This window comes from Podarcis pityusensis (assembly GCF_964106645.2).
Source record: "Podarcis pityusensis genome assembly, chromosome: 3".
Lineage (NCBI taxonomy): Eukaryota > Metazoa > Chordata > Lepidosauria > Squamata > Lacertidae > Podarcis > Podarcis pityusensis.
Window position 1 is genome coordinate 99,008,440 of NC_138026.1, and position 26,940 is coordinate 99,035,379.

General features: G+C 40.7%; 1 protein-coding gene across 6 annotated transcripts in view; it reads right to left on the reverse strand.

Moving 5' to 3' along the window:
* Positions 1-817: 817 nt before the first annotated feature.
* The window catches only part of SYT14 (synaptotagmin 14), a gene marked incomplete at its 5' end in the record, with an annotated part of 92,724 nt that continues 66,601 nt past the window's right edge, over positions 818-26,940 (reverse strand). For 4 of the 6 annotated variants that reach the window (XM_081000520.1, XM_081000518.1, XM_081000516.1 and 1 more), the window contains 3 exons: positions 818-11,831; positions 13,009-13,065; positions 16,155-16,344. In XM_081000520.1, the coding sequence (XP_080856646.1) occupies positions 11,518-11,831; positions 13,009-13,065; positions 16,155-16,344 (561 nt within the window). In that variant the 3' untranslated portion in view covers positions 818-11,517. The remainder of the gene's footprint in view (positions 11,832-13,008; positions 13,066-16,154; positions 16,345-26,940) is intronic. The other 2 variants (XM_081000517.1, XM_081000515.1) reach the window with 1 other exon arrangement.

A 26,940-nucleotide genomic window follows, 5' to 3' on the forward strand; every position in this document is an offset into this window, starting at 1 on the left:
GACATGAAAATAACTGGGCGGTGGGGGGGGGGAGGCCAGTGGAAATTTTGGCAGTTATGTGTTATATCACAGGAAAGCAATTTGCAGTTCAAGGGCCTCATATACCCCTCAGCACCTGCTGAAATTTCCATCTTCTTTTCCATTCAAGTTCTTTCTTTCCTGTGTGTCCCCCACCCTCTGGTTTTGATGTGTCCCCCCTCTTTTTATGTAATCTCAGAACAACTGGAAGAGGCAGTATTAAGTTAAAAAAAATAAATTTATTTGTTTATTTTACTTTTTCTGGGTTGCATCATTTGGGGCAGCTTCTGTATAGCTTCTGCCATGTGTGTGCATAGAACACTGAAGCCAGAGGCATTATAGTTTGCTAGCCAAAGATGGAACTGTGGCTAAAGAAGGAAACTTTTGAGCTCTTCTTTGGCATGAAAGAAAGAAGGGGAGGGGAAGGAGGCAAGCCATAGGCTCACCATGACAATTTTTTGTAGCAAGAAATCATGGTTTCTCAGCTGAATTGAACCATTGTGCTAATGCAACATGTGCAGCCCAATTCCACACATTCTTAGTCAAAAGTCCCGTTGAGTTTTGTGGGGAATTCTGCTTAAAAAAAAGTGTGAGTAACATTGCTGCCTTAATTATGAATCCATCTTAATATTAGATAACAGTCCACATTTTGAGCAATGATTTCAAGAACTGCTACTAGAATTATCACTTGTGTCAACATCCATCTAAATGGTCAGACCACAACGTTTAGCTCAACAACAGTGACACTGAAAAAGATTCATACTGGACAATAAATTAGGTAAACGAATGAAAAGGAGTATTAAAAATAGAGAACAGTTTATTTATAGAAAATGCTGATTATTCAACTGAAAGTACAGTAACAGCAAAAGGGAAAAGTTAGCTAGGAGAAGCAGTAAGAATGCATTAAATCAACAGCAGGAATCAGTTACGAGATCCATGCTTTCTAAAGGATATCAAAGTGTTAAAAGGAGAGTTCCTTACATTTCCATTCTAAGCATCATCAGAAAAAAGTACATTAACTGGACACTGATGTTTCAGGTCAACCAAGTTAATTCAGGAAGGTTTCTGGTCCACTCATGGATATTTTATGGACTTAAAGGCTGTTGGTGACTTGGTCATAACTTCAGTGTTTTAATTTCCAGGTACTTTACAGTTCAAATTACATATTTTAAATGTGCAGCATACCATTTTGCAGAATAGTATCCTCTTTTTAACCGCTATTCTGTTAACACAATTTTTCATTAAAGATTCCTAAACAAGTTGCGGTGATAGTAGAAAAACAGAAGATGAAAACAAAATCTTAGTATTAAAAAAATTAACATTTTCCAGTGAACAAAGAAATAAAACAAAATGTAGAGTTGTTCTAAAGAAACATTATTATCCATAAGATATGTACAGTAAATAAAATATCCATTCTTCACTGTAAATGTAAACAGTGCTCAATCCAGTCCACTGTAGGCACAGCAACTATGAATAGAGAGATTCTCATAAAGTTTAGGTATCATGTAGTCATGGCTGAATCTCTCCACTCCTCATTTTTCCAGTCTTAAGTTCACTTCTCCACATCATCTAATTGGGTTGTTTTAAGTTCCCATCATCATTTTAGTGTGAGTATCTCCTAATATGCAAACTTTTGCAAACAATTTCCCACAATGTACATATGTTTGCAAGTAATTTCCCCAATATAATATTTGCTTATACATTATTTTCACGAATATATGCATTTTTATGCACACATTACTCAAATAAATTTCGAACACATTTTGTGACCTTGCAAAATTCAGAGCTGTGTGTGAATTGAGAAGGATGGCTGCTTTTTAGAAGTATGAAATTAGGCAGGAGAACAAAAATGGGAGGTCTGTGAAAAAGGCCATTTATATTTTCAACCAGTTCATCTGGTTAAGAACCATATGGAGGGCATCCTTGTATGGAGAATGGGGGCAGGGGGCTGCTGAATGGCAAAATGGAGACACACAGGTCTTTAATTCCCTGTGATGTCCTTGCATGCAGAGGGGATAGGTGCAAGGGAGTGGAGTCTCTCTTCTTCTATGCATGTCCTCTCTCATGGTGATCCGGATAGCTCAGGCATAGGCAAACTCGGCCCGCCAGATGTTTTGGGACTACAACTCCCATCATCCCTGACCACTGGTCCTGTTAGCTAGGGATGATGGGAGTTGTAGTCCCAAAACATCTGGAGGGCCGAGTTTGCCTATGCCTGGGATAGCTCATACAGATAAATCAGTACACACTAATAAACTTCTAACAATAATAAATTTGTGTTGTTCTAACGTATGGATGAATAAGGAATATAATGTAAAGCAGATTTTACTTTTCATTTAGATTTTTGTCTTGTGGGCAGGTCTGACCAATGGAATCTAAAAAATTAACATTCTTGCTCTTAACATAGTATTATGCAACTTGTTAAGATACTTTCCAACATACTTCAACATGTCAAGTTCATATTTGTAAAATCCGATCACATGGAAACAACATTGCCTTTCCATAAAAATGAGAAATGGGGCTTGTTCTTTGGCTCCCATCATGTGACAATCATAAATAAGCAAAATACAACCAATCATATTAGGGTGGACAACTCTACTGGAAAGTAAGCCAGCAAAAAAGAGGCCTTCCAACAAAATTGCCCTTTATATTATGTGAAAAAGAACACAATGTGTAAAACCTGTGACCAGAATAATCACAATTACAGTGACACTAAGGAGTAGGATAGCATCAGTTGTCCTCCATATTACTTTTCTACAAAGAAACAAGGCACCGAGTGTATCGGTGGTATGTAAGCAGTAGAAAATTATGTGAATAATATGTAATATAGTAAGTCTTTAATACTCACATTTTAAAATCTGGTGGACATGTGCTTTCTTCACATAACCTACAGCATCACAGGGCCAGGTTTATCTCTCAATACAATAAAAATTTGCGACAAAGTGAAAGGAACACATAAACACACTTTGTTTATAATGCCACAACAGCTTACGTGAATGCTCTAAGATCACTTATTAGTTTATCATCACCAATAAATATGTTTGAAATAGTTCAAGGATCATAAATCTAAGAGCTAATGTAGGAATTCAGAAAAAGCACATTATACAGATCTCCTGAATGTGCCGTTTTCCAATGAAAGCAGAGAAAATTCACATTCAGCCATCCAAGTCCCTATATATAGAAAACTTGCACATCAGAAATATGGCTAGATGAAAATCCTGTCTGATGTGCAATGTTTCTATAGGCAGAAAGTTTTGGGCATTTAGATGAACCCTCTTCTGAATTCTAATGTTTCTGAATTCTAACCATGTACCACATGGTTTTTCTGAATGTATAGATATGTGCCTTCTTGGTCATATTAATACTACATTTTGAGATCCCTTTGACTTGAAGTGGAAAATGGATTTGGTCCTGAGTGGTGCAGTTCTACCACTGTTTTTGCGTGGTAGTATATATTCTGTGAATGGGTTCTCATTGAAATCAGCTGAATCACATAATGTATAGGGCGTGGTTCAGCATGAATAAACCCTGCAGAATCAGTCTCTGAGTAAGGACAATGGGTCAGGACCATTATGATACAGTATTGCTCATGGAGCATCTAACCTTATATTATTTGATCCAAGTTATAAAAATAGTTAAGAAAGCTCTGTAGGAAAGTTCATAACCTCAGTAAGGGGGAATCCTGCCTTAATTTTAAAAAAGGAAAGGAAATAACATTTCATTTATCACACATTGTTATTAAAATGATATTTTTAAAGCATTATTGGATGTCGCCCTCAGAAGCGTCCTTGTAGCCTGTGACTTGCATTGTTAATAAACATTTTCTTAAATGTCCAAAGTTACAATATAGTTGCTTAAAATGTTACAAAGACGTACCAAGTACATTAACCTGGGCTGCCTGAACCTGATGTCTGCATTTATCAGCTGGGTGAGGTGAGACAAGGCAGGAACAGCAGGCAAGTTGCCCATGGCGCTGATGCTGGGGGCACATGCTGTGGTGCTATGTGAGTGGGACTGGACCCATAAGCTGCTTTGTAGCCATGGAGGTTGTCAGGCCATGGATATAAGTGGGGTAAGGATTGGGCTGCACAGCATACAGAAGAACAAAGGGGGGAGGCATCAGGTACTCAGTGCAAGATTAGGGCAGTGGTTCCCAACCTGTGGCCTGTAGATCACCAGCAGTTTTTTATTGCTTCTTTTATTTCTTATGGAATTCAAATTCAAACACAATGTAATATATGTACAACATATAAGAAATAAAACAAGGAATAAAAGACAACTGAAAAGATATAGCCTCTAGCACAATGCGTTACAACTGCTGAAACAGGCAGACAAATAATTGCATGGTCTGTCAATTTTGGGAACCACTGCATTAGGGAACTAGGACCTTGGGTAGGACGTTGGCAGCTACAGCCTAAGAACAAAGTTGTTCTGCATTGTCGTACAATTTGCCACAATATCCAAAAGACTTCGGTTGTGCCATTTCTAAATGTGGAGTTATACAAACTCAGATTTTACATCAAAGGGGAGATTTTGATACTATTTGCTTAGAGCCCCTGCACTACAGAGAAATTGACCGGATTTGCTGATTGAAACAATGTTCATGCAAACTGAAAAGTTGCTGCTTACTTTTTCTTCACTAGTTTTTTAAAAAATAAAAACTGCAGCTAAAACTGCAAACAGTACATTTCATATAAAAACCTCACAAACAACAACAACTCCCAGCTCCTTTCCACCCCTCTGATGAATGTTAAAACTTAAACGCGAGCGTTAAAGAGATACATGCCAAATCTTGTTGCTGCTACAGGGAATTTCAGAGTTGTTGTTCATACAAGTAAATCTTCATACAAGTAAATATGCATGGGTAGTACTGAGTAACGTTTTATTAAATGTTAAGGTACAACTTTAAAATATAGGGAAATTTGAAAAGGCAAATACTAGAGTTCAACCAAATTTTCGCAAGCTTCAATTTTTGTGTTTAAATGTGCCTACTTGATAGGGGAGATTTTAAAATTTGTGGAACAGGTATGCAAATCATGAAAAAGAATGAAAACTCTGCACTGCGCAGCGAAAGCTGTGAAGAAAACATTGTGTTGTTTTTCTTTTCTTTTTTTAAGCTCTAGGAAGCTGTGCATTTCCTGCGCCAATCCACAGGACTATCCAACCTACCAATTCTATTATTGTGGGGAAGCAGAGGGATGCTATTCTCATGCTGATGTGTGAGAAATGTTGTGCTCACGAGAAGTATGTCTAGCAGTTACTGGGGTAACAAGGCTTGCAACTGACAAGATTAAATCTTTAGGCAGGACATAAAGCTCCAGGATCGACTCAGACAATAATCTGTTCACTCCATGGTGCGTGTTCACAATCACCCCGTGGTGAATCCCTTGTGCAGCATCATGGTAGAAAAGGGTTCTAGCATTACACTGAGTCTCCAGCCACCACGTTTTGTTTTTTTAATCGCTATTTGATTTTAATGAGAGTCTGGTGGCCATGGAGGTGGTATCATGCCAGAGCAGCTCATTTCCCAAGGGTTCCCATAGTAAGGGAGGCCAAATAAATACATAAATCACCACAGTATCTAATTAATCCACACCTAGAATTTCTGTCTGTGGTTGAAAACCCTCTTGCAATTAATAAGAGTTCTCTACATGGTTTAAAATAGCAGCAGGCCAAAAGATAAGAAGTGATGCCAGTGTCAAACAGAGAAATTATCTTAATGCAACAGGTCCCAGCCCAGTTCTAGTCTTAAGCAACTAGGTGTGCACAACATCCAGAGTCCTGAAGGGATGTTCCCAAACCTATCAGAAGGTGAGTTTTAAATTTGTCATTCAGAAATATGAACTCTGCTAAAGATCAGATAAAACACTTTCCCTCCCACGTGCGTTCTCTATTGCAGCAGGAAAATGAAAGGACTGCCACATGGAAATCATAACAAGTGGGAGAACAACACACAGTCAACATAGAACCAAAAGCAAGTGCTCTCAGTGGTTTGTTCAGGAGTTAAGGCTGCCACCCTAACCTCACAATGTTGTTGGCAGGGGGAGAGGCTAGGATGGCACATACTTGTGTCTGCTGGTTGGGAGGGTCTACCACGAAGATGCCTGGGCAAGAGGTTATGGGGCATTTCGGGGCACCACAGATTATGGACCGATGGAATCCAAATCCCCATGGATCCCCCAAGGGGCCCAATCCTGTGCCAGCCCTGGAGCTGAAGCAGCAGTAAGCCGGAGGAGGAAATACCCCTCCTTTCCCTGTGTCCAGCAGCAGCAGGTAGGGCTGAGGATGCAGCAGTGAATCTGCGGCTTCCTACCTTCCCAGTCCTGGTAAGTGCCTTACAGACTTTGAACAGCGCAATTTGCCAAAAAAGCGAATCTATAATTAATCTCTCTTTTCACGAGGACAGATATTCTATAACTGCTATTTGAATGAAGTGTTCCTCAAACGATTCCCTTTCTTTTTAGCTTTAAAGCAGACAAATTCCAAGCTGCTAAAGGATGAACAGGATATTAAAATGAAGACAGGGGATTTTTAATCAAACTCATCCATGTTAAAAGGGGTACTATACTTTACACGTCATTCACATAGCATCTGTAGTTGCCTAATGTCACTTGCCTTTAGTGGCATCATTTATTCATTTATTTTAAAAACTAATATCCTGTCCAGTTTGTGTTTTTTTTGGTAAAACATCCAAGACGGCTGTGCATAACAAAAATGAAAAATCATCACGATTTAAAACAATGTAAGAGAATCCAAACATGAACAGTGAGTAAAATCAACAGCAGAAAAAGAACCAGGCACCACACGACTTCCCCCCGCCCATAGGATGCAATTTCTGTTCTTCTAAAATCAAGAGCAAAAACAAAAGCCCCAATGAGTTTGATCACATGAGGCTGATTCCCACTTCTGAGTCAAACCACTGGCCTGCCTATCCCAGTACTTCAGTGGCATTCAAGGTTTTGGACAAGAGATCTTCACCAACGTTGCAACCCGAGTTCCTTTCAACTACATATGACACTGATTGAACCGGGGATCTTCTGCAGGCAAGATCCTGCCATAAAAGGCATACCCCTCCCATAAAAGCCTTGCTGGCATTCAGCAATAATCCACAGATTAGCAAGAAAGCAGTTGGAACAGCTGGAAATGATACAGCGAATATGCCAAGTCAGAGTTTGAAAAACATGACGGCCCCTTTGCCAACAGCAATCAAGCAAGAATATTTCCAAGACACCCAAAATGAGTACATTAAAATGCCTCGCTCTCAAGCGGTACAGAGCCCTGCTAATCACTGGGCGACTTGCTAGACAGGGACTTGAAGCAACACAGTCCCTTGCGAGAGTCCTCAACACCACAAGGCCCTTTCCCTAAACATACAAATCAAGATATAATTTCTGCACTCAAAGAAAAAGAGGGTTGTAGCCAATTAAGTTCTACTCAGGGTAGACCCATTACATTAATGAAAGTAAGTCAGCCATGTCTATTAACTTCAGTGGGTCAGTTCTGTGTAGGACTAGACTGGGATACAACCCACAGTACTTTCACGTGAAAAATTGCAATGTTTGGGTAAAAAAAAAAAAATGGGGGCAATCCATATGGTATTTTGGGTGCAACTGCTGTCACAAAGTTGCTTGTGTCTGCCCCAGATAATATTTTGTATTTATATCCTGTTGTTAGGGCAGACTAGCCTTTGCCAACCTGCTGCCCTCCAGAAATTTTGGACTACAGCTCTTATCATCGCTAGCCAGCACAAAACATCTGGAAAGTATCAGGCTGGTGAAGGCTGGATCAGACCATGTAGATACTTCCCACACTAAAGTCAGGTAGCATGGGAAATGGCTCTGTGATCTAGTACAACATGGGAACTAGCTTTAGAGAGGCAGTGTTATGGCAGCAACTACACCGAAACGGCTATACATCTGTTGGCCCTAGCTCACACTATATTCTGGTATCATGGTGGTGGAAAAGCTAAGCACATACTGCTTTCCTAAGCATGTTACTCCACCATATAGGAAGAAACTGTTAACTCACATGTACTAGCCTCTATTTTGTTGTGTGCACAAAACTGGAAACTGCACATACACTGTCTTTTAAAACCTGTACCTGTGTTACTACATGTACATGCCATTTCCAATTTGTGTACACATTATGCAGTTATTGCACGTGACAATTTACACAGACTTTATATGATTTTTTCTGACATCAAATTGCTATGCATTTAGGACATTTCTTGCACTAAAAGGAGTCACTGAACCTATTAATTATTAACCCTAGGGCACCATTTATGCAAAGTATTCTACTACGGAGATATGACCTCACACAGTTGAAAATGGCATTAATCTGTTGCCTTGAGCTAGTTGGAGAAGGGAGGGGGGATCTAGTAACTAATACAGTAATGATAATCCCAAACAACAAAATAAAAATAAGAACCACCGAAAGGAGTGTTCTATTAACAGGATCTTATGTTAATGTGACTTGGTGAATTCCCTTTAGGCCTTTCTAAATACATACCCAAATATGTTTGTTGTTGTTTTTAAAAAGTCTTATGGTACAAAAGTTGAATTTTCAGTTAATACCTGTACAATAATCCTGTAGAAAGATGGAAGAAGATTTGAATGTTTCTTACCCATCAAATGCTTTATGTGTACAAGGTTATTTCCAAACAAGGCAACCAATGTGAAAATTAGGGCAAAGGTGTTAATATGACAAACAACGTTCATAAAAAAATAATACTCTGCTCACTTCTATCTTGCCTTTTAGCAGAATTACTCAATAGCTGTATCTATACTGCACTTTAAAAAGCAAAGAATATGCAGAGGTACAATCCTGATTAGACAACTTTGTGAATTAGGAATCTCTTAGGTCATAATCACCAACCAAGTAATACATTTTTAAAATTAGGAATATTGTTATGAAGCCACAGTTTATTTGTCTGCTCCTTCTCTGTATGAATGCATAATCCAATCTTCAAGGCACTATGACAGTGCAAGTCTTACAGAGCAATCCTAAATATGCTTACTCAGAAGTTTAAATGAGTTCAATAGTACTTATTTTCTGGTAAGCCTTATTGGAACTGGAGGCTTAGATCTACAACTAGATCCCAAGTGTCTCCATTTTAACAAAAAGGTTGTAAAGTAAGGACTTCTGAAACAAAAAATCTTGTAATAAGGCTTGTATAAGGATGCACTGCGAAATCAATAAGAAACAAAACTGGAAAGATTATTCTATACTGAACAACTATTAACATTATTTATGTTTGCAAAAGTTCCTGAATGGTTTTCTTTTAACAAATTATATTTTGTGTGCCATACTCTTCATGCAACACAGGAAGGAAAATTCATTTGGTAAATCTTTGAATCAATCAAGACTTAAATCATCCAGTTCAGCATCGCATTACAGTTACAAATTTAAGTGGTGAAACATGAAAGGCACTGAATAACAATTTCAAGACAACAGCTGGGAATTTTTAAGGAGGTTCTTAAGAATTTTGAGACTGGGAACATTGCAAATATTTCATATGATGCACTTGTATCCATTCATGCAAAAACTGGATCTCAAACTTAGCGGCATTCAAAAATATTGTGAAGAAAACAGTGATAAATATGCACTTTCTCAATCAGCTCACTCTAAATAAAGGAAACATGAATCTTTTTTCACAGACTCACCTCATCCAGAAATCTTAACTGAATCTGGCACTTAACTAAGAATTCATGAGCTCTGACAACACTTGCAACAGATAGAGATTCCATCCTCAGATATGCATACTAGAAGTTCTAGGTGCTTATTTAAACTGTACTAATTTTTAATCATGATGCCAACCTCATCCTCAAGAAAAGCTTCAGTATCACACAGAATCCCTGAAATTTACCAGTAGATGAAACAGAAAATGGTGAAACAATTTATTGCAAGAACTTTAAAACTAGCAGACTCTAGTCATACTTTCCTTTGTGCTTCAAATCTCATAATGCATGAAGCTGCCTTTCCAAGATTTATATTGTGATTAACACATTGCTGAGGTTAAATAAATTGACAGATGTCATAGAAGTTTATTTCCCTTATTTATTATCTAAGATTACCCAAGTCCTTATTCCCAGCTGTTTTAATCCTTAGATTTTATCACCTTTGAATTTTCAAAGGTTTGTAATACAAGGTTCATATAAAGACCAACTGATTTAATGACAAAGAAATTTTAGTAAAGTTATCAGCTGTAGTCCTGCAGTCTGCTACCTAAACAAAAATGCCACTGGTATCAGTGAGACTTGCCAGAAACTGCATACAGGATTTCAACCATGCTCTACTACTGGGGGAAATAGGGTGAATTTAGTTGTGTCCTGGTGCTTCTGTTCATGCAGTGAAACTTTTTTTTTTTTTAAACTCGACCTCCATACTGTGAAAATTCCTCTCAGTTTCAAAGCATGGAGGGCTGCTATTTGAGAAACACATGTCTAAAGCTCCTTTAGGCACACTGAATTAGTTGTGCAGCTCTTTAGATCCTGTGTTTTCAACCTGTCTAAATAGGCCTGCGAGGGATCCGCAAAACAAAAAATGATGGCTGCATAAAGTGGAGATTATTCCTGAGGTGGACTCAAAGACAATTTGATCAATGCCAAAAATATTGAGACCTGATTTGACAGATCCAAGGAAACGACACGCAAGAGGATCCTGCATGGTAAATTGGCACTCTCACAATAGTTCAAGAGAGCAGAAAGTTTTTTGAGAGAGGCTTCCCTTCCCATGGTGTACACACACATTTTTCTTTTCTCTCACTGCTGCCACCGGTCAAACAAGTCTGTAAGCTCCTGAAACAACACAAAAAGGTGTTTGCCAGGGATGAATTGTGATGGGTTTATGCACACCATTAGCAGTGATTCATCATTCTAACAACTTCCGCTCTTGGGAGCGAATAGGGAGTTACAACCCCCGGCCTAAAGCAGGCACCACAGAGGAGCTGTTTGTGTATCTGATAAGCAGTCAACATGCAGGAGTGCTCTTGCATGTTGTTCTTCAAAATTAAACTCCGTTAAGGAAATGGTAAGTTCCTAAGGGGGTGGGGAAGCAATGTTCCAACTACTGTGTGCCAACATTCTAATTTTTGTGTTCCACTATTTAACTACTCCCCCAGCTCTCTAAATCTGCTTCTTGACAAGTCATATATAACACAGCATAGCACCTCTAAGAAAACAAACACAATCAGAGAATTTTGCAATAGTAGATGATTTACACAAAATACCTATTAGTTAAATGGAAAACTGATATGTGAACCAAAACAATCCTGAAAGCATCAAAATAAGGACTTGGGATTGCTCTTTCTTCTGCGTCCAGTGCATGTCACTTGAACTCAGTGGTGTCAACTGAAGATGCAAAAGTAAATTCTGCTCCACGGCATTTTGTGCATCTGTAAAAGTGGAATGTTGAATTGTAACTTCTGCAACACTTTCTCTTGGTTGCACCTGCGGGGCAGCCTCGTGGAATCCTGACATTACGTGGAGCCACAACTACTCATTAAGATTCTAACAACGAGTGCCACCTACATACTTGTTGTCCTTTGGATTCCTTCATCTCAGTCCAGTGATTTAGTTCCTCTTCGCCAGAACTGTTCAAACCTAAAGAAATCCAGCCTATCATTTCCTTTCGTTTCATGCTGCGTTTATTGTACACAGACAATATGAGTGTAACGTCAGAAAGCTGAAACAGTGCCACCTGGAAAATAAAGGTCTCTTTGTAGACTGGATTCGGTTGCCCTCTTCGGATAGATGTCTTGCATTTGGACATCTCTTGGCCCATAGAATTCAGCAACGTTAGCTTAACAAACGTATCTACAAAATAAACAATGTCATGCATAAGATGCTTTAGACAAAGGATTTCTCCTATGAAAATACACCAGTCTATCTTTAAGGTTATGGCGTATACCATGTTGGATTTTGAGTAGTTGACTAAACTTAAGCCATGTTTAAAAAAGGAAGTAAACATTGACATTCAACTTTTACTTAATTGCATTATCCTTACATAACAAGTTTACTTAAAGGTATACCTCATAATCCTTCTATCCATTCACCCCCTGCTCAGTTGCATAAAGCAGACATGTGTAGCATTAACACTCAGCAAGCTACAACTGGCCACAACACTGTAAAGCATTTCAGAGTTTTCAGATAATGTAAACAGGTGGATAAAAAGAGAAATGAAATAAACAAATAATTTACAAGTAAAAATATATGTATGAGGTGGAGCGCAGTGATGACGTCATGGGTGCTCAGAATGAAATGTTTACTAGGGAAAAATTCTCTGCATGGATGTGGTTCAAGGGTTGTCAGTTTTTTCTTTCATTTGTGAATATTTAAAATGCCAAAAAACAAAATGCATTGACAAGCTGATGTTTACTCATCTGAGTAATGCTCTCTCTTCATGTCTAATTTTTAATATTCAATGTGTTGTTTTGTTAAATTATTTGGGCACAGTTGCTTTAAAGTGCTTTTAAGAAGTACTATGCTATAACAATAGCTCAGATACTCAGGCCACGATCCAAAATCCTATCTGCACAGGGTGATATATTCCAATGTTGATAGAAGAGAACAGGAAAGCCTCTATCTGTGCACCAGAGCTACTGAATCGTGGACATGAATTCATTAATACAACATTTGACACCAAAAACTATCAGTTTCATTATAGTGTTTTCCACTTTGTCTGGGAAAATACACTCACGGCCACTGAATGCAGCATGCTGCATCCCTATCTGTATTTCACGGTATTTAGAAACAGACAGTTTTTGTGTCTTCTTTTTTGGCTTACCCGTTAGACTTCACATTTTAATTTTCAGATCTTTGAAATACCATCATCCAGTCAGAGATTTGGTCTATCTCCATTATAAGAGTGAAATAGTTAATTAAGGTAAATTGTCAGAAACCAACATGGTGGCGAGTGGTGGAGCGCTTTGCTGCTGGCAACTTTCTTTTGCATGAAAAAGACAACATCCAATTAGTCTCTACAGGAACTCACCTCGTATTATATAAACCTGTCCACCTATCAAGTGTTTTAGACAACAGAACAGTCCGTCTGACAACAGGGGGTGGAAAGCAGTAAAAGAAATAATGACCAGATGTCAATAGTTGGGTGAGAGAGGATCAAAGGTTAAAGTTTAAGAGGAAACACTATTCACTAGAGTGGAAGAAAATGAAACCTTAACAAATCCGTTTAGAGAGAGGGACCAAACAAAAGGATTGGCAGGTACAATTGAATGAAATGAATTCTGTAAGGTCACTGTGTAATCTTTAACAGGGAAAAAAATTACACCGTTTCAAGTAATGGGATATTTTAGTATTAATTTCTATTGTGTTTCTAACACAGAACATACAGATTCATGCAAAAGATTACACTACGAAACTACAGAAATCATAGTGTCACCTTTACCGGACCATCCTCTTTTTCATGCAAACTCCAGCTTTTTGAGTAAGGGTCAGTTCAATGACCTCAAACTAGTGGAGCCTCATTTGAGGTCAATGGAATTACAAAAGGGTAAGCGGTCACTGAATTGAATCCTGTATATATTACAAACAATAAGGTGAAAGCTAATTGGATTAAACATTAGTTTGATCAATACACTGGTTGTTGGGTGTTTTGTTTTTTTTAAAAAAACAACCACAACACTAAATTATTACACCAAAGTGCAAAATCATGTGATCACAGACCATCTAAAGCTTAATGGCTGCTTCAATGCACCCATAAAGCTCTCCTGTAAGCATAGGCTTTCTACTCAAACTACAGTGTCAGGGAAGCCTGAGTGAAAAACACAGTGGAGATTAGTGCCTAGATCTGTTCCCAACACTGCAATGAACAGACATAAAAAATTGGTGTGTGGATCACAACACCTGCATGTGCAAGGAGATTCTGGATCAGGGCACCAGATTCCTAAACTCATGACTGTAATATGGGTCCATTTCAAACAAAATGGAAGAAGATACAGTGGTACCTCAGGTTAAGAACTTAATTTGTTCTAGAGGTCTTTTCTTAACCTGAAACTGTTCTTAACCTGAGGTACCACTTTAGCTAATGGGGCCTCCTGCTGCCGCCACCACACGATTTCTGCTCTCATCCTGAAGCAAAGTTCTTAACCCGAGGTACTATTTCTGGGTTAGCGGAGTCTGTAACTTGAAGCGTCTGTAACCCGAGGTACCACTGTATAGGGGCAGAACACGTATAACTTTTTTCTTGTCTTGGATGTTCAAGACTGTTAAAAATGTTTTTTTAAAAAATAATGCTTGCAGCAACCCAAACGGATAGATAGAAGTGTATACAATTATGAATGGCATGGAAGAAGTGGATAGAGAAAAGTTTTTCTCCCTCTCTCATAACACTAGAACTCAAGGACATTAAGCCAAATGCTGGAAGATTCAGGACAGATAAAAGAAAGTATTTCTTCACACAGCACATAGTTAAACTACAGAACTCAGTCCCCCAGCAGCAAAGATAGCCACCAACCTAGATAGCTTTAAAAGAGGATTAGACAAATTCATGGAGGAGAGGGCAATTGATGGCTATTGGCCACAACGACTATCTCCATGGCAGTAATACTTCTGAATACCAGTTGCTGGAAACAGCAGGAGGGGAGATTGCTGTTGCACCCAGGTCCTGCTCGCAGGCTTCCAACAGACATCTGGCTGGCCACTGTGCGAACAGGATGCTGGACTAGATGGGCTATTGGCCTGATCCAGCAAGCTCTTCTTATGTTCTTACGACTTAACATCTTGGTAGCAATGGTTGTTGAGTATCGTACCTAGTTTGTCTTTTCTCCTCCCTAGGTTCCGACTACCACTGTGGTTTTCTACCGCTTACTTTTTTCTTTACTGATTTATATATGCGTGGCTCCCAGGGGCTAAATTTGGGTGCTAGCACAATGTACATCTGATTCCTGGGCCCGCTTGCACATTCTGGTTCCGACAAGTGAACAAAAGGAACTCAATTATGCCCAGTTCAAACACATTCCTAGCTCCATCTGAGGCTACGGGGTGGAGCAGTCTGGTGGGGGCAGGAAAGGAAGAATTCACAGTGGAAGAACAGAGCCTTGACAGTCTTGTGATGACTAGGTTGGTAGGTGGGTGCCAGGCCACTGCAGGGAAGATATGTGGAAGTTCCAAGACATCCTTTTCATCTATTGTTGGGGGCATGCCAGGGGCATGGGAGATCATGTGGATCAAATGCCTCTTTCATTCTTCCCTGACATGCCCCCTTTCCCTTACCAACACAGCAGAAACACTGGATGCAGAAGAGACTTCCAGTTACAGAAGTTCCCTCTGGGGTAGATCTCCTCTGCCTGCAGATCTCCCTCTCCACCCATGGAGTGGGAGGTCTGCAATTTCTTAGGATTGCACCCTTATTTGCCCAGTTTATCCATAACAGCAAGCCAAACCATGGCTCAGCATGACTGTTCAAGTACACGGGTACTCACAGCAGAAATCACAGCCACTTTGCTCCTTCCTGGTCTTGCTACTGCTGTCCAACCCAATGCTACCCCATGGTTTGGCTTAGCATTATGTCTGAACTCAGGTTTGTTGTTTGAGTACCGCATACAAAGAAGAAGCAGGAAGCCAAGAACAAACCGTATGACTGTCTTCCTATCTGTCTATCTCTAGAGTGTGCAACATTTCTTCATATCTGGTATCAGGAATAAATATAATATAAATCATATTATACTATGAGAATATAAAATCTAAATTATACATGTCGGTATCAGTTAAACTCTCACAGACTGATAAACTCTTACAAGAGGACCCTTAACCGCAGTAGCATCAACACATTTACATAAACATTCATTGGCACACACTTTTAAAATACATTATAACTTTTTATATTGGCTCTGTGATGTGAGGCATTAATAGTTTAGCAATTAATCATTATGATAAAGGCAATTTATTAGTCAGCCAGTCATGAAAAATTAAAAGGATCTTGTCAAATCACAACTAATATTTTGAATTTTAGATTTCTGCCATTTCCCCAATGACTGGAAATATAAAACATGAAACAGATTAACTGATGATTGCAGTATTTCAGTTTGACTGGATAAAGCTAAATGATAGGATTGAAGTCCCCACCAGTGAAATCCCCCCAAGTGCAGAAGTATTAGGATAAAAAAAATATATTCCACTCACTGGGTGGTCTGTTTGCTGCCAGGTTTTTGAAGTGGCTGCCTTTTATCACTTCTGCTGCTAGTCTTCCAGTTGTGGCATTATAAAGCAGTCCAATGAGGATTTCTGGAGCTGAGCCATGTGCCAGAGACTGACAGGAGGAGGTACTTTCACTGCAGGACATTTCTGACATGCTCATTTGGGAGTCGCAGCCCTAGAAGCAAAAGCAAAGCGTTTGCAAGCATTTTATGCAGCCAAGATACTGAAGAACCCATTCCCAGTATTTATATCTCCCTAGATTTTGACTCTAACTTGATCTTAACAGCACATGACAGCTTAATGAAAATAAAAAATGGGGGTGTGGATCTGAAAGAACAATACATATAAGAGTGAAATATAACCTTCCTCAAAATATAAAGAAGGCCACCTTCTATGCCAACAGAACCAGTATCACAAATAGGAATAACAAGTTCTCAAAGTGCTGGAAAATGCTCAGTTTTGCACTTCGAACAGAGCTACATGTGATAAACTATGGGTCAGGAGGGAAAATCCATGCACAGAAAGGTTTTCACTACCCTCTTGGTCTCAGAATGAATTCCCATGCTCAACGCCTGCAGAGAGACTCACAGTGTCCCTGCACCATTCATACAACATTAAACCAAGGACCAGCCCCGATCACTTTCTACCAGAGAGATCAATGTCAGGAAGCTGTTTCTTCTATCTTTCTATAACAGCTGTAGGAGAATGCAGCAAGGCAAGATTCCAGGGGCCCCCAATGTTCAGAGCAAAGCCGAGGCAAAATATCAAGCTGTGAAATTCGATGCTCAATTCACCCACCCCAGAAAACAATTAAATCTCATCACATACATTCTAAGCCAGGATTACATTACCATCCCAGACCAAAGAACCGGAATTACCTTGCCTTAAGTCAGAAACGCAGTATGATAAATCTGGTTGCTGGAAATCAAAGAAGAAGAAGAAGAAGAAGAAGAAGAAGAAGAGTTTGGATTTGATATCCCGCCTTTCACTCCCTTTAAGGAGTCTCAAAGCGGCTAACATTCTCCTTTCCCTTCCTCCCCCTCCCTCCTCTGCAGGTTTCCCATAACTGAAGGCAAGGATCTATCATCGACACTCAGTGTGGTGCAAAGCCAAGTGCAACCTTCTACAAATCAGTTGGGTGCAACAAAGCAGCAAGCAATTCAAATGACTCGGCAAGATACCTGCAAATGTTCTCCAATAACCCCACATTGTGTAAACGAAATATCGCTGCAAGCACAAATCTAACACTCAAGGAAGCAAGCACAGACACAAATGTAAAATTATGTTTTTGAAATGTGTATGTAGGTGTATTGCATCTCAACTGAAGAGACAACTCTCCACCAGGGACCTGCCTTTTCAAAACCCTGGTTCGTGTTCTTATAAATTAGGAATCTTTTCCAGAAAGCAATTGCAAGCATGTGTTTGCTGCTAAGAAGAAGAAGAAGAGGAGGAGGAGGAGGAGGAGGAGGAGTTTGGATTTAATATCCCACTTTATCACTACCCGAAGGATTCTCAAAGCGGCTAACATTCTCCTTTCCCTTCCTCCCCCACAACAAACACTGTGAGGTGAGTGGGGCTGAGAGACTTCACAGAAGTGTGACTAGCCCAAGGTCACCCAGCAGCTGCATGTGGAGGGGCGGGGATGCGAACCTGGTTCACCAGATTACGAATCTACTGCTCTTAACCACTACACCACACTGGCTACTCAAAATGGCTGCCCTGTATTTGCCTTTGTTTGGGACAGTAAATAATGTAGTGGACAGTAAACAATGTAGCCAGGATGTAAGATATCAGATGTCGGTCCATCTTTGCTATGTGGTAGACATTTGTAGGCACCTCTTCTGGCAGCAACCACATCCCATGCATGAAAACTAGAAAATCTGAGACCTCTCTTCCCACTTGGATTTCTCTCCTAACAGACACCTCTGCTTTTGAGGAAAGTTCACTAAACAACTCTTTTTCAGTCAATGGTAAGGGCCCTGGAGACCTGCAACTCCTGTTAAGCTGGACATCTGACAAGAAGGGTAAGGTAGTTATAGCCTGACCTCCATCTCCTTGTGCCTTCTCTTGGCTACCAAGAAACACACCTGTGTCCCATGTAAATATACTTTCTTATTTCTCACTTCATTCCAGATGCCACTTTTGTCTTCTACACTCTGTCACCTCTACTTCAGGTGCAACTGGGTATCAGAGGATGTGTGAAGCAGATGTTCTCTTCCAGGGTTAATACCAAGGTGAGGGTAACTACCCAAGATAGCAAGAATCTATTTGGACCAGATTGTTCAAGGATCTTTTCTACTTTTTGGAAACGTCAGCATGGGGCTTCTTGGTGACTCAGGATATCCTCTTTTCAACACTGGTGCGAGGCTTTAATGGGGTGGAGAAGTGCTACAATGAGGTAAGTGCTACAATGAGGTGTCCTCCTGCCTTCTCAGGAATCAGGTATCAAATGAATGTGCCTCAAGCTAGGATTGTCTTATATGCAACTATCATCTCTGGCACACATTTAGAACATCTCCATTTTTTCCAGTGGAAGAAGTAGGCATGCACAATATGTTAAAGAATCTACTAGCCATTCTTTCTTGGTAGGGGTTGTATTTTCTTTCCACCTCTGACCTAACAAAGTCCGGGCAGCTGTAGTCACATACATAAATAGTCTCTTCTGGTCATTTGGAATCTTTGCACCTAGGATTCCTAAAAGAAAAGCTTCTGGCTTCTTAGAAAAGGTTATCTTGAATAGGAATGTTCCTGTTTTTGCACTGAAAGGGTAACTTACTTTATTTCTACAATTCTACATGCTTCCCAGGTTGACACATGGTTAGAGACAGAAAAGCAAGCTGCTAAATTAAGATTAAAGGTCTCCTGTCTCATACCGGAGCAAGAGCCAGATACCGAGTCAAACTAAGAGTGAAGCCCATTCCCCCTGTCCCTGGAGGGAATTTGCAAGAGTGATTTACCCTCTGTTATCCCTGTTTTTCATTTGCTGGCGATCCCCCGCTGTCGTGGGGGCTGCGTCCATTAAGGCAGGTGGGACCGAAAGCCCCATTGGACCATATTTGTAATCAGAATATTTGTGATTATTATTTTAATCACAGTATAGCTTCTATTTAAGATGAGGGGGTGAGATCTAGTTTGAATAAAATTTAGAGCCAAGCTCTTTTATTGATTTATGAAAAATCTTGCCATTCTAGTGGTACAGTAAAAAATGATAAAAGAGACTGTTGTTTTATTAAGGGAACAATCCAAACTCCTGGAGGGTACAACTGGAAATCATGACAATCAGAGCAGAAGGTGGGTGGCACGAAAATACCATTCTGGACCAGCTCCAGGCTGACACAGCAGAGAGACCTGGATTGGGCCTGTCAATGGACTGGCTTAGGATCAGTGGTTCCTTTGCCAACCCAAAACTCTCCACTCCTCACCCCTAAAAAGCCTTGTTTGTGAGGCACACACAAGCTGCAGCTGACACTGACACTGCCAGTGGTAGCTTCTGTTACGATATAGAAGCAATGCAGCCGCGAGCTGGTAGCTTGAAAGCAAAACATAATGGGAATGTTGGGACTGTTCCGTGGGAAACAGAGGGACAGTCAATTCACAGTGCAGAGGGCACCGGAATTAGCTCAGAGTGTAATATGAGCTGTACAGGAAGTACAGGAGGAGTTTGTCTCTCGACTGCTGAAGCTTGAAGAGAGCAGTCATGATTTTTGTAACGCTGCAAAGACAGAAATAAAGGAATGTAAATACGTTTCTGTCTATCTCTCTCCCCTGCCCAGGGGGGGCAGGAAAGAGGGGGTGTGTTCTTCTCACGCTGAGAAGGATCGCCTATTGCGACCTCTGCCTGGATCCTGCTGGGGAATGCAGACAGGGAGGTCAACAGGAGATCAAGCCGGGTGCCTGGAGAGTGGCCAGTTTCTCCTGATAAAGGCTTGAATCCCAACATATGGTAGCACGGAGCCGATGGTTTTGATCCATGCAAGCAGCAAGAGAGGTTGATGGATCGTACTTCATCCTCTGCAAGGAGATAAAGAAAGAATGTGGTAGCGGGCGGATGGAAGCTACAAGGACGACTGAGCACCGGAGGAGGTGTTTTTGCTGAGCAACGGATTCCCTCAAGGTATGGTGATTTTATGGCTGTGAGAGTGAACGCGAATTGAAGCATTCTTCGGTTCACTGAGTGTCTGCTTTTGGATGAAACCAGCACTGAAAGAGAGCCACATATTTCGCATACCTGAGTCTTGATAAGCCTGGAATGTCCAGTTGCTAAGCAACGAAACGTCAGTAAAGTGGAAAGTTACTGGCCAACAACGGAAGAGGGGCTGGGACTGTGAGAGGCTGATAAACAGCATTTGTTTTGTCTATTATCTCACTGCTCTTGGAGGGACTTTCAAAACAGCCTGTGTTTAGCTGCCAAGTGAGGCAGTAAACAGCCAATAGACTCTTGGAATTTTACAGGCTCGAGAGTGAGAGCTGACACTTGGATTCAAAATGGATACCAAGAAGGGGGGAGGCTTACCTTACCCACCTCCACTGACTAATGACAATTATTCCTCATGGTCTGTAAAGATGAAAGCCCTGCTTCAGAATCAGAGGATTTTTGGGGTGATTGATAACCCCATCCCTGCTGCACCAACGCCAGGTTGGAATTCACAGAATGTGAGAGCCAGGACGGCCATAATTCTGTGTATCTCAGATGATCAACTCGTGCATATTCAGGATTTGGAATACGCGCGTGAGATTTGGCAAACGCTGCGTAGAATACATCAAAGAGATGCTGGTTCTTCAGCGTTGCTGCATTTTGAAAAACTGACCAATCTGAGGCTAGAGCCTGATGGAGATGTACAAGCGCATCTGACAGAGATGAAATTCTTAGGCCAGCAGATGGCGGAACGCAATTTCCCTCTACAGGAAGAGATATTCTGCTTCATGATTATTAACAGCCTTAATCGGACTTATAAAACGGTTGCAAGTCAGCTTGGTTCTCTACCTGCCGCAGATCTTTCGACGGAGAGAATTTTTGCCGTGATTCTCAATGAGAAAGACAGACTTGCTTCAATAGATGTCAAAGACAGGGGGAGAGAAGCTCGGAGTTCTGACACCCCCACTGCTATTGCTAGTGAAGAACAGGCTGTTGCTTTGAACGTTGTCCGTTGTTTCAATTGTGGACAGACTGGGCATCTTCAGCGGAATTGTAAGAAGCCACGTCAACAGAAAGGAGCTAAGGGGAGCTCTGCAAAGCCTGAGGCATCAGGCAAAAGTCGTACCAAGTCCCAGGTGAAACCTGCAAAGGCATTGCTGTCAACAAAAGCCGCATTTTCAACGGAGAACGCTTTTATTTTGGACACTGGAGCGACGCAACAAATGACGTCGCGGCGAGATCTGTTTTCAACGTTTAAGAAGCAAAGCTTCACTGTGAAACAAGCCAACGGTCAGGAGCTGGAAGCGACCGGGTTTGGAACTGTGTATCTTGAGAGTCTGAACTTGACTATTAACAATGTCTATTTAGTTCCTGATTTAAAGTTCAATCTGCTGAGTGTTTCGCAGATCACAAAGAAAGGACTGACTTTGTCCTATGTTAGAGAAAGCTGCAAAATCTTCAAAGATGGAGAGCTGTATCTTTCTGCCAGAGAGAAAGATGGACTGTATTTGTTGACTTTTGATCAAAGTGATTGCATAAGTTGTAATGCATCTGAGTCTAACATGGTTCCTCTCGCAGGTGTGTCGAAAAACGTCCAGAAGACGACGCAAGTAACCAAAGCTTTTCAGCGAGTGTATGCTGATGTGATTGGTCCTCTAGCACCGTCTAGAGGCAATGCAAGATATTATCTTGTGTGTGTGGATTATTTCTCTCATTATGTGTGGGTATATATATTGCAGAAACCACAAGAAGCCTTAGAAAGGTTTAAAGAGTTTTGTGACAAGGTTAAGGATGTTCATGATGCTAACATTGATTGTCTTTTCACAGATGAAAAGCCAGTTTTTCTTTTGCAGGATTTTCAGGATTTCCTGGATAAGCGAGGCATAAGGCACAAGACTGCTGTTTCTGCAGAAGCATGGAACAGAAGTGTCTGTGTGCAAGTGAACAAAGAATTGCAAAATGGCATGAAGGCGCAATTGCTGAGTTCACATTTGCCACATGAGTATTGGGCGGAATCGTTAATGTGTTTTTGTTACAGTTGGATGAGAAAGGTTTCAAAAGGTTTAGGAAGTTCTCCTTTTGAAAAGCTATTCCACAGAAAACCTTCTGTTGCCCATTTTAAGGTTTTTGGGTCTCATGTGAAGACTGAAGCTCCAGGTGGAGTAAAGAATGCTAGAGGCATTTTTGTGGGTTATGAAAAGGGTCTCTACAGAGTAATTTTGTCTGAATCTGGTCAGGTGGTTCTCACAAAATTTCTAGAGAGTGCTCCTGAACAGGAGAGAGTAATTGTTCACACATTTCCCACTGAGGACGATTCAGATGATGATGATGATTTTACTGATTACAGTGGTACTGAGAATGACAGTGATAACTCAAAGAGCTCAGTTGACACAGTCATTGAGAGGAAATCTCACACAATGGATAGACCTTCACAGGTGAAGGATGAACCACTGTTTACTATTGGAACTGGTTCTCCAAAGAGTCCTGAGACTGAACCAGTGAGCAGAGAGGATCAGCACCTCATACGCAGGTCCGAGAGAGTTACAAAGGGTGTACCACCCAAGAGGTATTCAAAAGAGTTTGCTAACTCAGCTGTAGCATGTGTTACTATTGTTGACAACTCAAGACAGGTTGAAGCTGTGTCTAAGTCAGAGACAAAGACACAACAGAGAGTTGCTAAGCGTAACACTACATTCCCTAGCCAAGGTAATGCAGATGCACTCATTCCTTGGAAGACAGACAACCAGAGAGGTACACTGGGGAAACCAGTGGCGGGTAGTTCCAAGGGTGGAACTGAAACAACAGGCGAGTGTTATATGTATAACAACTGTTTGTTTTCTTCTCTGGATCACGCTTTGCTCGCAGCGCAAATTGATTCATATGGGGGAGTATGTTACGATATAGAAGCAATGCGGCCGCGAGCTGGTAGCTTGAAAGCAAAACATAATGGGAATGTTGGGACTGTTCCGTGGGAAACAGAGGGACAGTCAATTCACAGTGCAGAGGGCACCGGAATTAGCTCAGAGTGTAATATGAGCTGTACAGGAAGTACAGGAGGAGTTTGTCTCTCGACTGCTGAAGCTTGAAGAGAGCAGTCATGATTTTTGTAACGCTGCAAAGACAGAAATAAAGGAATGTAAATACGTTTCTGTCTATCTCTCTCCCCTGCCCAGGGGGGGCAGGAAAGAGGGGGTGTGTTCTTCTCACGCTGAGAAGGATCGCCTATTGCGACCTCTGCCTGGATCCTGCTGGGGAATGCAGACAGGGAGGTCAACAGGAGATCAAGCCGGGTGCCTGGAGAGTGGCCAGTTTCTCCTGATAAAGGCTTGAATCCCAACAGCTTCCACATGCCTATAGTTCAGTCACATGCAGTTGGAAGCCTCATCTGAATTCACTCCAGTGCAGAGGATTGCTCTGCTCATCTACAATCCTATATCCATTTATCTAGGAGAAAGCCACACAGAACTCATTGGTTCTTAATTCTGCATAGACCATGGATAGGTAAACTAAGGCCTCGGGGCTGGATCCGGCCCAATTGCCTTCTCAATCCGGCCTGTGGTCCAGGAATCAGCGTGTTTTTACATGAGTAGAATGTGTCCTTTTATTTAAAATGCATCTCTGGGTTATTTGTGGGGCATAGGAATTTGTTCACCCCCCCCATATAGTCCAGCCCCTCACAAGGTCTGTTGAAAAAGTTTGCTGACCCCCTGGCATAGACTCTATAGAATTGCATGAAGCACCTAATCAGAGTTTTAGAATAATTGGTTAAAAGACAACTTCTCAAAGGCCTTTGCTTCTAATTTGTTTTTTTCAATCTCAAGAGGGCAAACTGGTAGATGCACTATTAAAAATCTCCTTCTGTCTTGGGCAAAAAACACTGATTAAAGTAAAATCAAATGAAAAACCTAATTCCTTCACTGGGTATAATCAAGAGACTCAAATCTTTAAAAATTATTACATACAGCTGTAATTTATTACTACAGAGTCTATAAAGTTATATCAAATTTCCTTCTGCACATCATAAATAACATGTGAAATATATGCACAGGCAAATTATTCTGAGAACAAAAGTATCACACTATTCACAGATCAGCTTTGTTCCCAAACTTAAGCTACTGTGAATAATATACTCTCAAAATGAAATGACAAAACAGAATTTATATGTTTTGGCAAATCAGTGTTCCAACTTCCTCAACAGACATTTGGCAAGGTAAGAATGGCACCCTTGTGCCACTTTTCTCATTTGATGCACAATGCAGTGTCTTTATAAGTTTTCTAATAAAAATTATGCAGCACATCTTAGTGGGTAAAAATGAGAAGATAGATTATTTAATTTGTTTGGAATGTGCTGTGACAGAGCATTAAAATTATTGCCTAGATACCCTTTTTATAGTCTACATTAGGGTCTAATAGTGTCATATGCACGGCATCCTTCGCTGACAAACATACTTCACAACTATGTAAGAATGTAGCCATAAAAACTTTTCAAACATTTGATTAAAGGGTAAGCAGGCACATATCAGTCTATTTCTGGTTTATGCCTCTTTCAAGCAATGTTCTTTCATAAATCCATTTAATTGTGTTTCTGCATTAGTCTACAAGATTTTAAAAAACTCACAAAAGTCAAATTTAAATAAATACTTTTTGAAGATATTTTATCTCTAAATATGAATTTATAAATGTATTTCACCTCAGATACTTTACATATTTTTGAGTGAAAAACTGCAGCAGAAAATTCAGAGGAGTGCTAAATCTAAAGAATAACTAGGTTCCAATCTGCATAATAGCTTGGGAGGTGTGTGTGGGTCATCTCAGTTTCTATCAGAATTCACAAAGAGCAACGTCTTCAGGCATCCCCGATAAAGGGATCCCAAGTCAAAAATCACAACCTAGCATAGAGTTAACCACATGTAAGGTCAGTAGCAGTATGACACTGGCATCACTGCTGCTTACCTGGACTGGGGTGGGAACAGGCTGCTGTCCTGCCAATGCAACCATGTAGCCCTAACCTCACTGTTGCCCTGCCTTGTCCAGGTAAGCCGCAGAAATGCCAGTCACAGGAGGCCACAACACACACTGCTACTGATTAAGCCCACTAAAATTTGTGGTCTTAAATGTTAATTCGTGGGTGTGGGTACTCTGAAAGAACAGCCCATTATCAAAATAATGGCAGTCACCTCATGATTTTTTTTTTTTGCAAGCTTTATAGAAAATCCCCCAGAGAATATTGCGTGTGTGTGTGTGTGTGTGTGTGTGTGTGTGTAGATCCACTATTCTTTGAGGAATCCATTCTATAAAGAAAGCATATGACCTGTAAAGGTAAAGGGACCCCTGGCCATTAGGTCTAGTCGTGGCCGACTCTGGGGTTGTGGCGCTCATCTTGCTTTATTGGCCGAGGGAGCCGGTGTACAGCTTCCAAGTCATGTGGCCAGCATGACTAAGCCGCTTCTGGCGAACCAGAGCAGGGCACGGAAACGCCGTTTACCTTCCCGCCGGAGTGGTACCTATTTATCTACTTGCACTTTGACGTGCTTTCGAACTGCTAGGTTGGCAGGAGCAGGGACCGAGCAACGGGAGCTCACCCCGTCGCGGGGATTCGAACCACCGACCTTCTGATCAGTAAGTCCTAGGCTCTGTGGTTTAACCCACAGCGCCACCCGCGCCCCTATATGACCTGTAAGCTATAGATAGCTCCATTGTCCTTAAAGTCTTTTGACGGCAGACAGATGTTTCTTGAATATAGCATTTGATGCTCCCCGTCTTATTGCAAATTCAGTTGGGAAAGATTTGGTTTAGTGCTGCCTGCAGCTGATGCAAGGTGATTCAAGCCATTTGGCAGAATCCTACCATGCTTCTCACATGGTGATACAATAAACACGTATCTGAGGAACCCAGAGGAAACTGTGTAGTAAATGCAGGGAAAACTAACTGGAGCTTAGGAAGCTGAATCATTCTGTTTCTTCTCTTTTCACCCCTCTGTCCTCCTACCCATGTCTTAAACCTAGACTTGAGCAACAGTTGTTCATTGTGGATCTGTTCAGACAGGCCACTTACATTATTTCAAAGAGCTCACACATTCCAACTTAGTAATACTCATCTTGTATTACACAAATGAGAGCCATGTTGTTTACGTTACATTGTAAGATAAAATGATGTGCACACATTGAGCTGGATTAATTACCTCAGATTTAACATTTCCTGAAAGCACCCTCTCAGATGATAATTATTACAGAAACAACTATCAGAGATCTCATATTTCTCTCTGTCTTGGTCTCCAATGGAGTAAACCTTCCTGTATTTCTGATAGCATCCCGTTACAGAGGAATCTCGGCTGACACGCAACAGCAAAAGCAATACAGTTCAAAGCACAATTAATAGCATCCATCTTTTCTTTTTTTTTAAATAATATTTAATTAATTTAGTATTTTCAGGTTTACACACACACACACACACACACACACACACTCTCTCACACTCTTCAAAGGCCAAGATAAAGAGGTGTGTCTTTAGCATATGACAAAAACTGAATAATGGTAATGCTACATGGACCTTTGCTGGGAGGGAATTCCAAAGTTTTAGGGCTACTACCAGGGCCAGTCCAAGCCATTTCGGCACCTGAGGTGAACTCCAAAATGA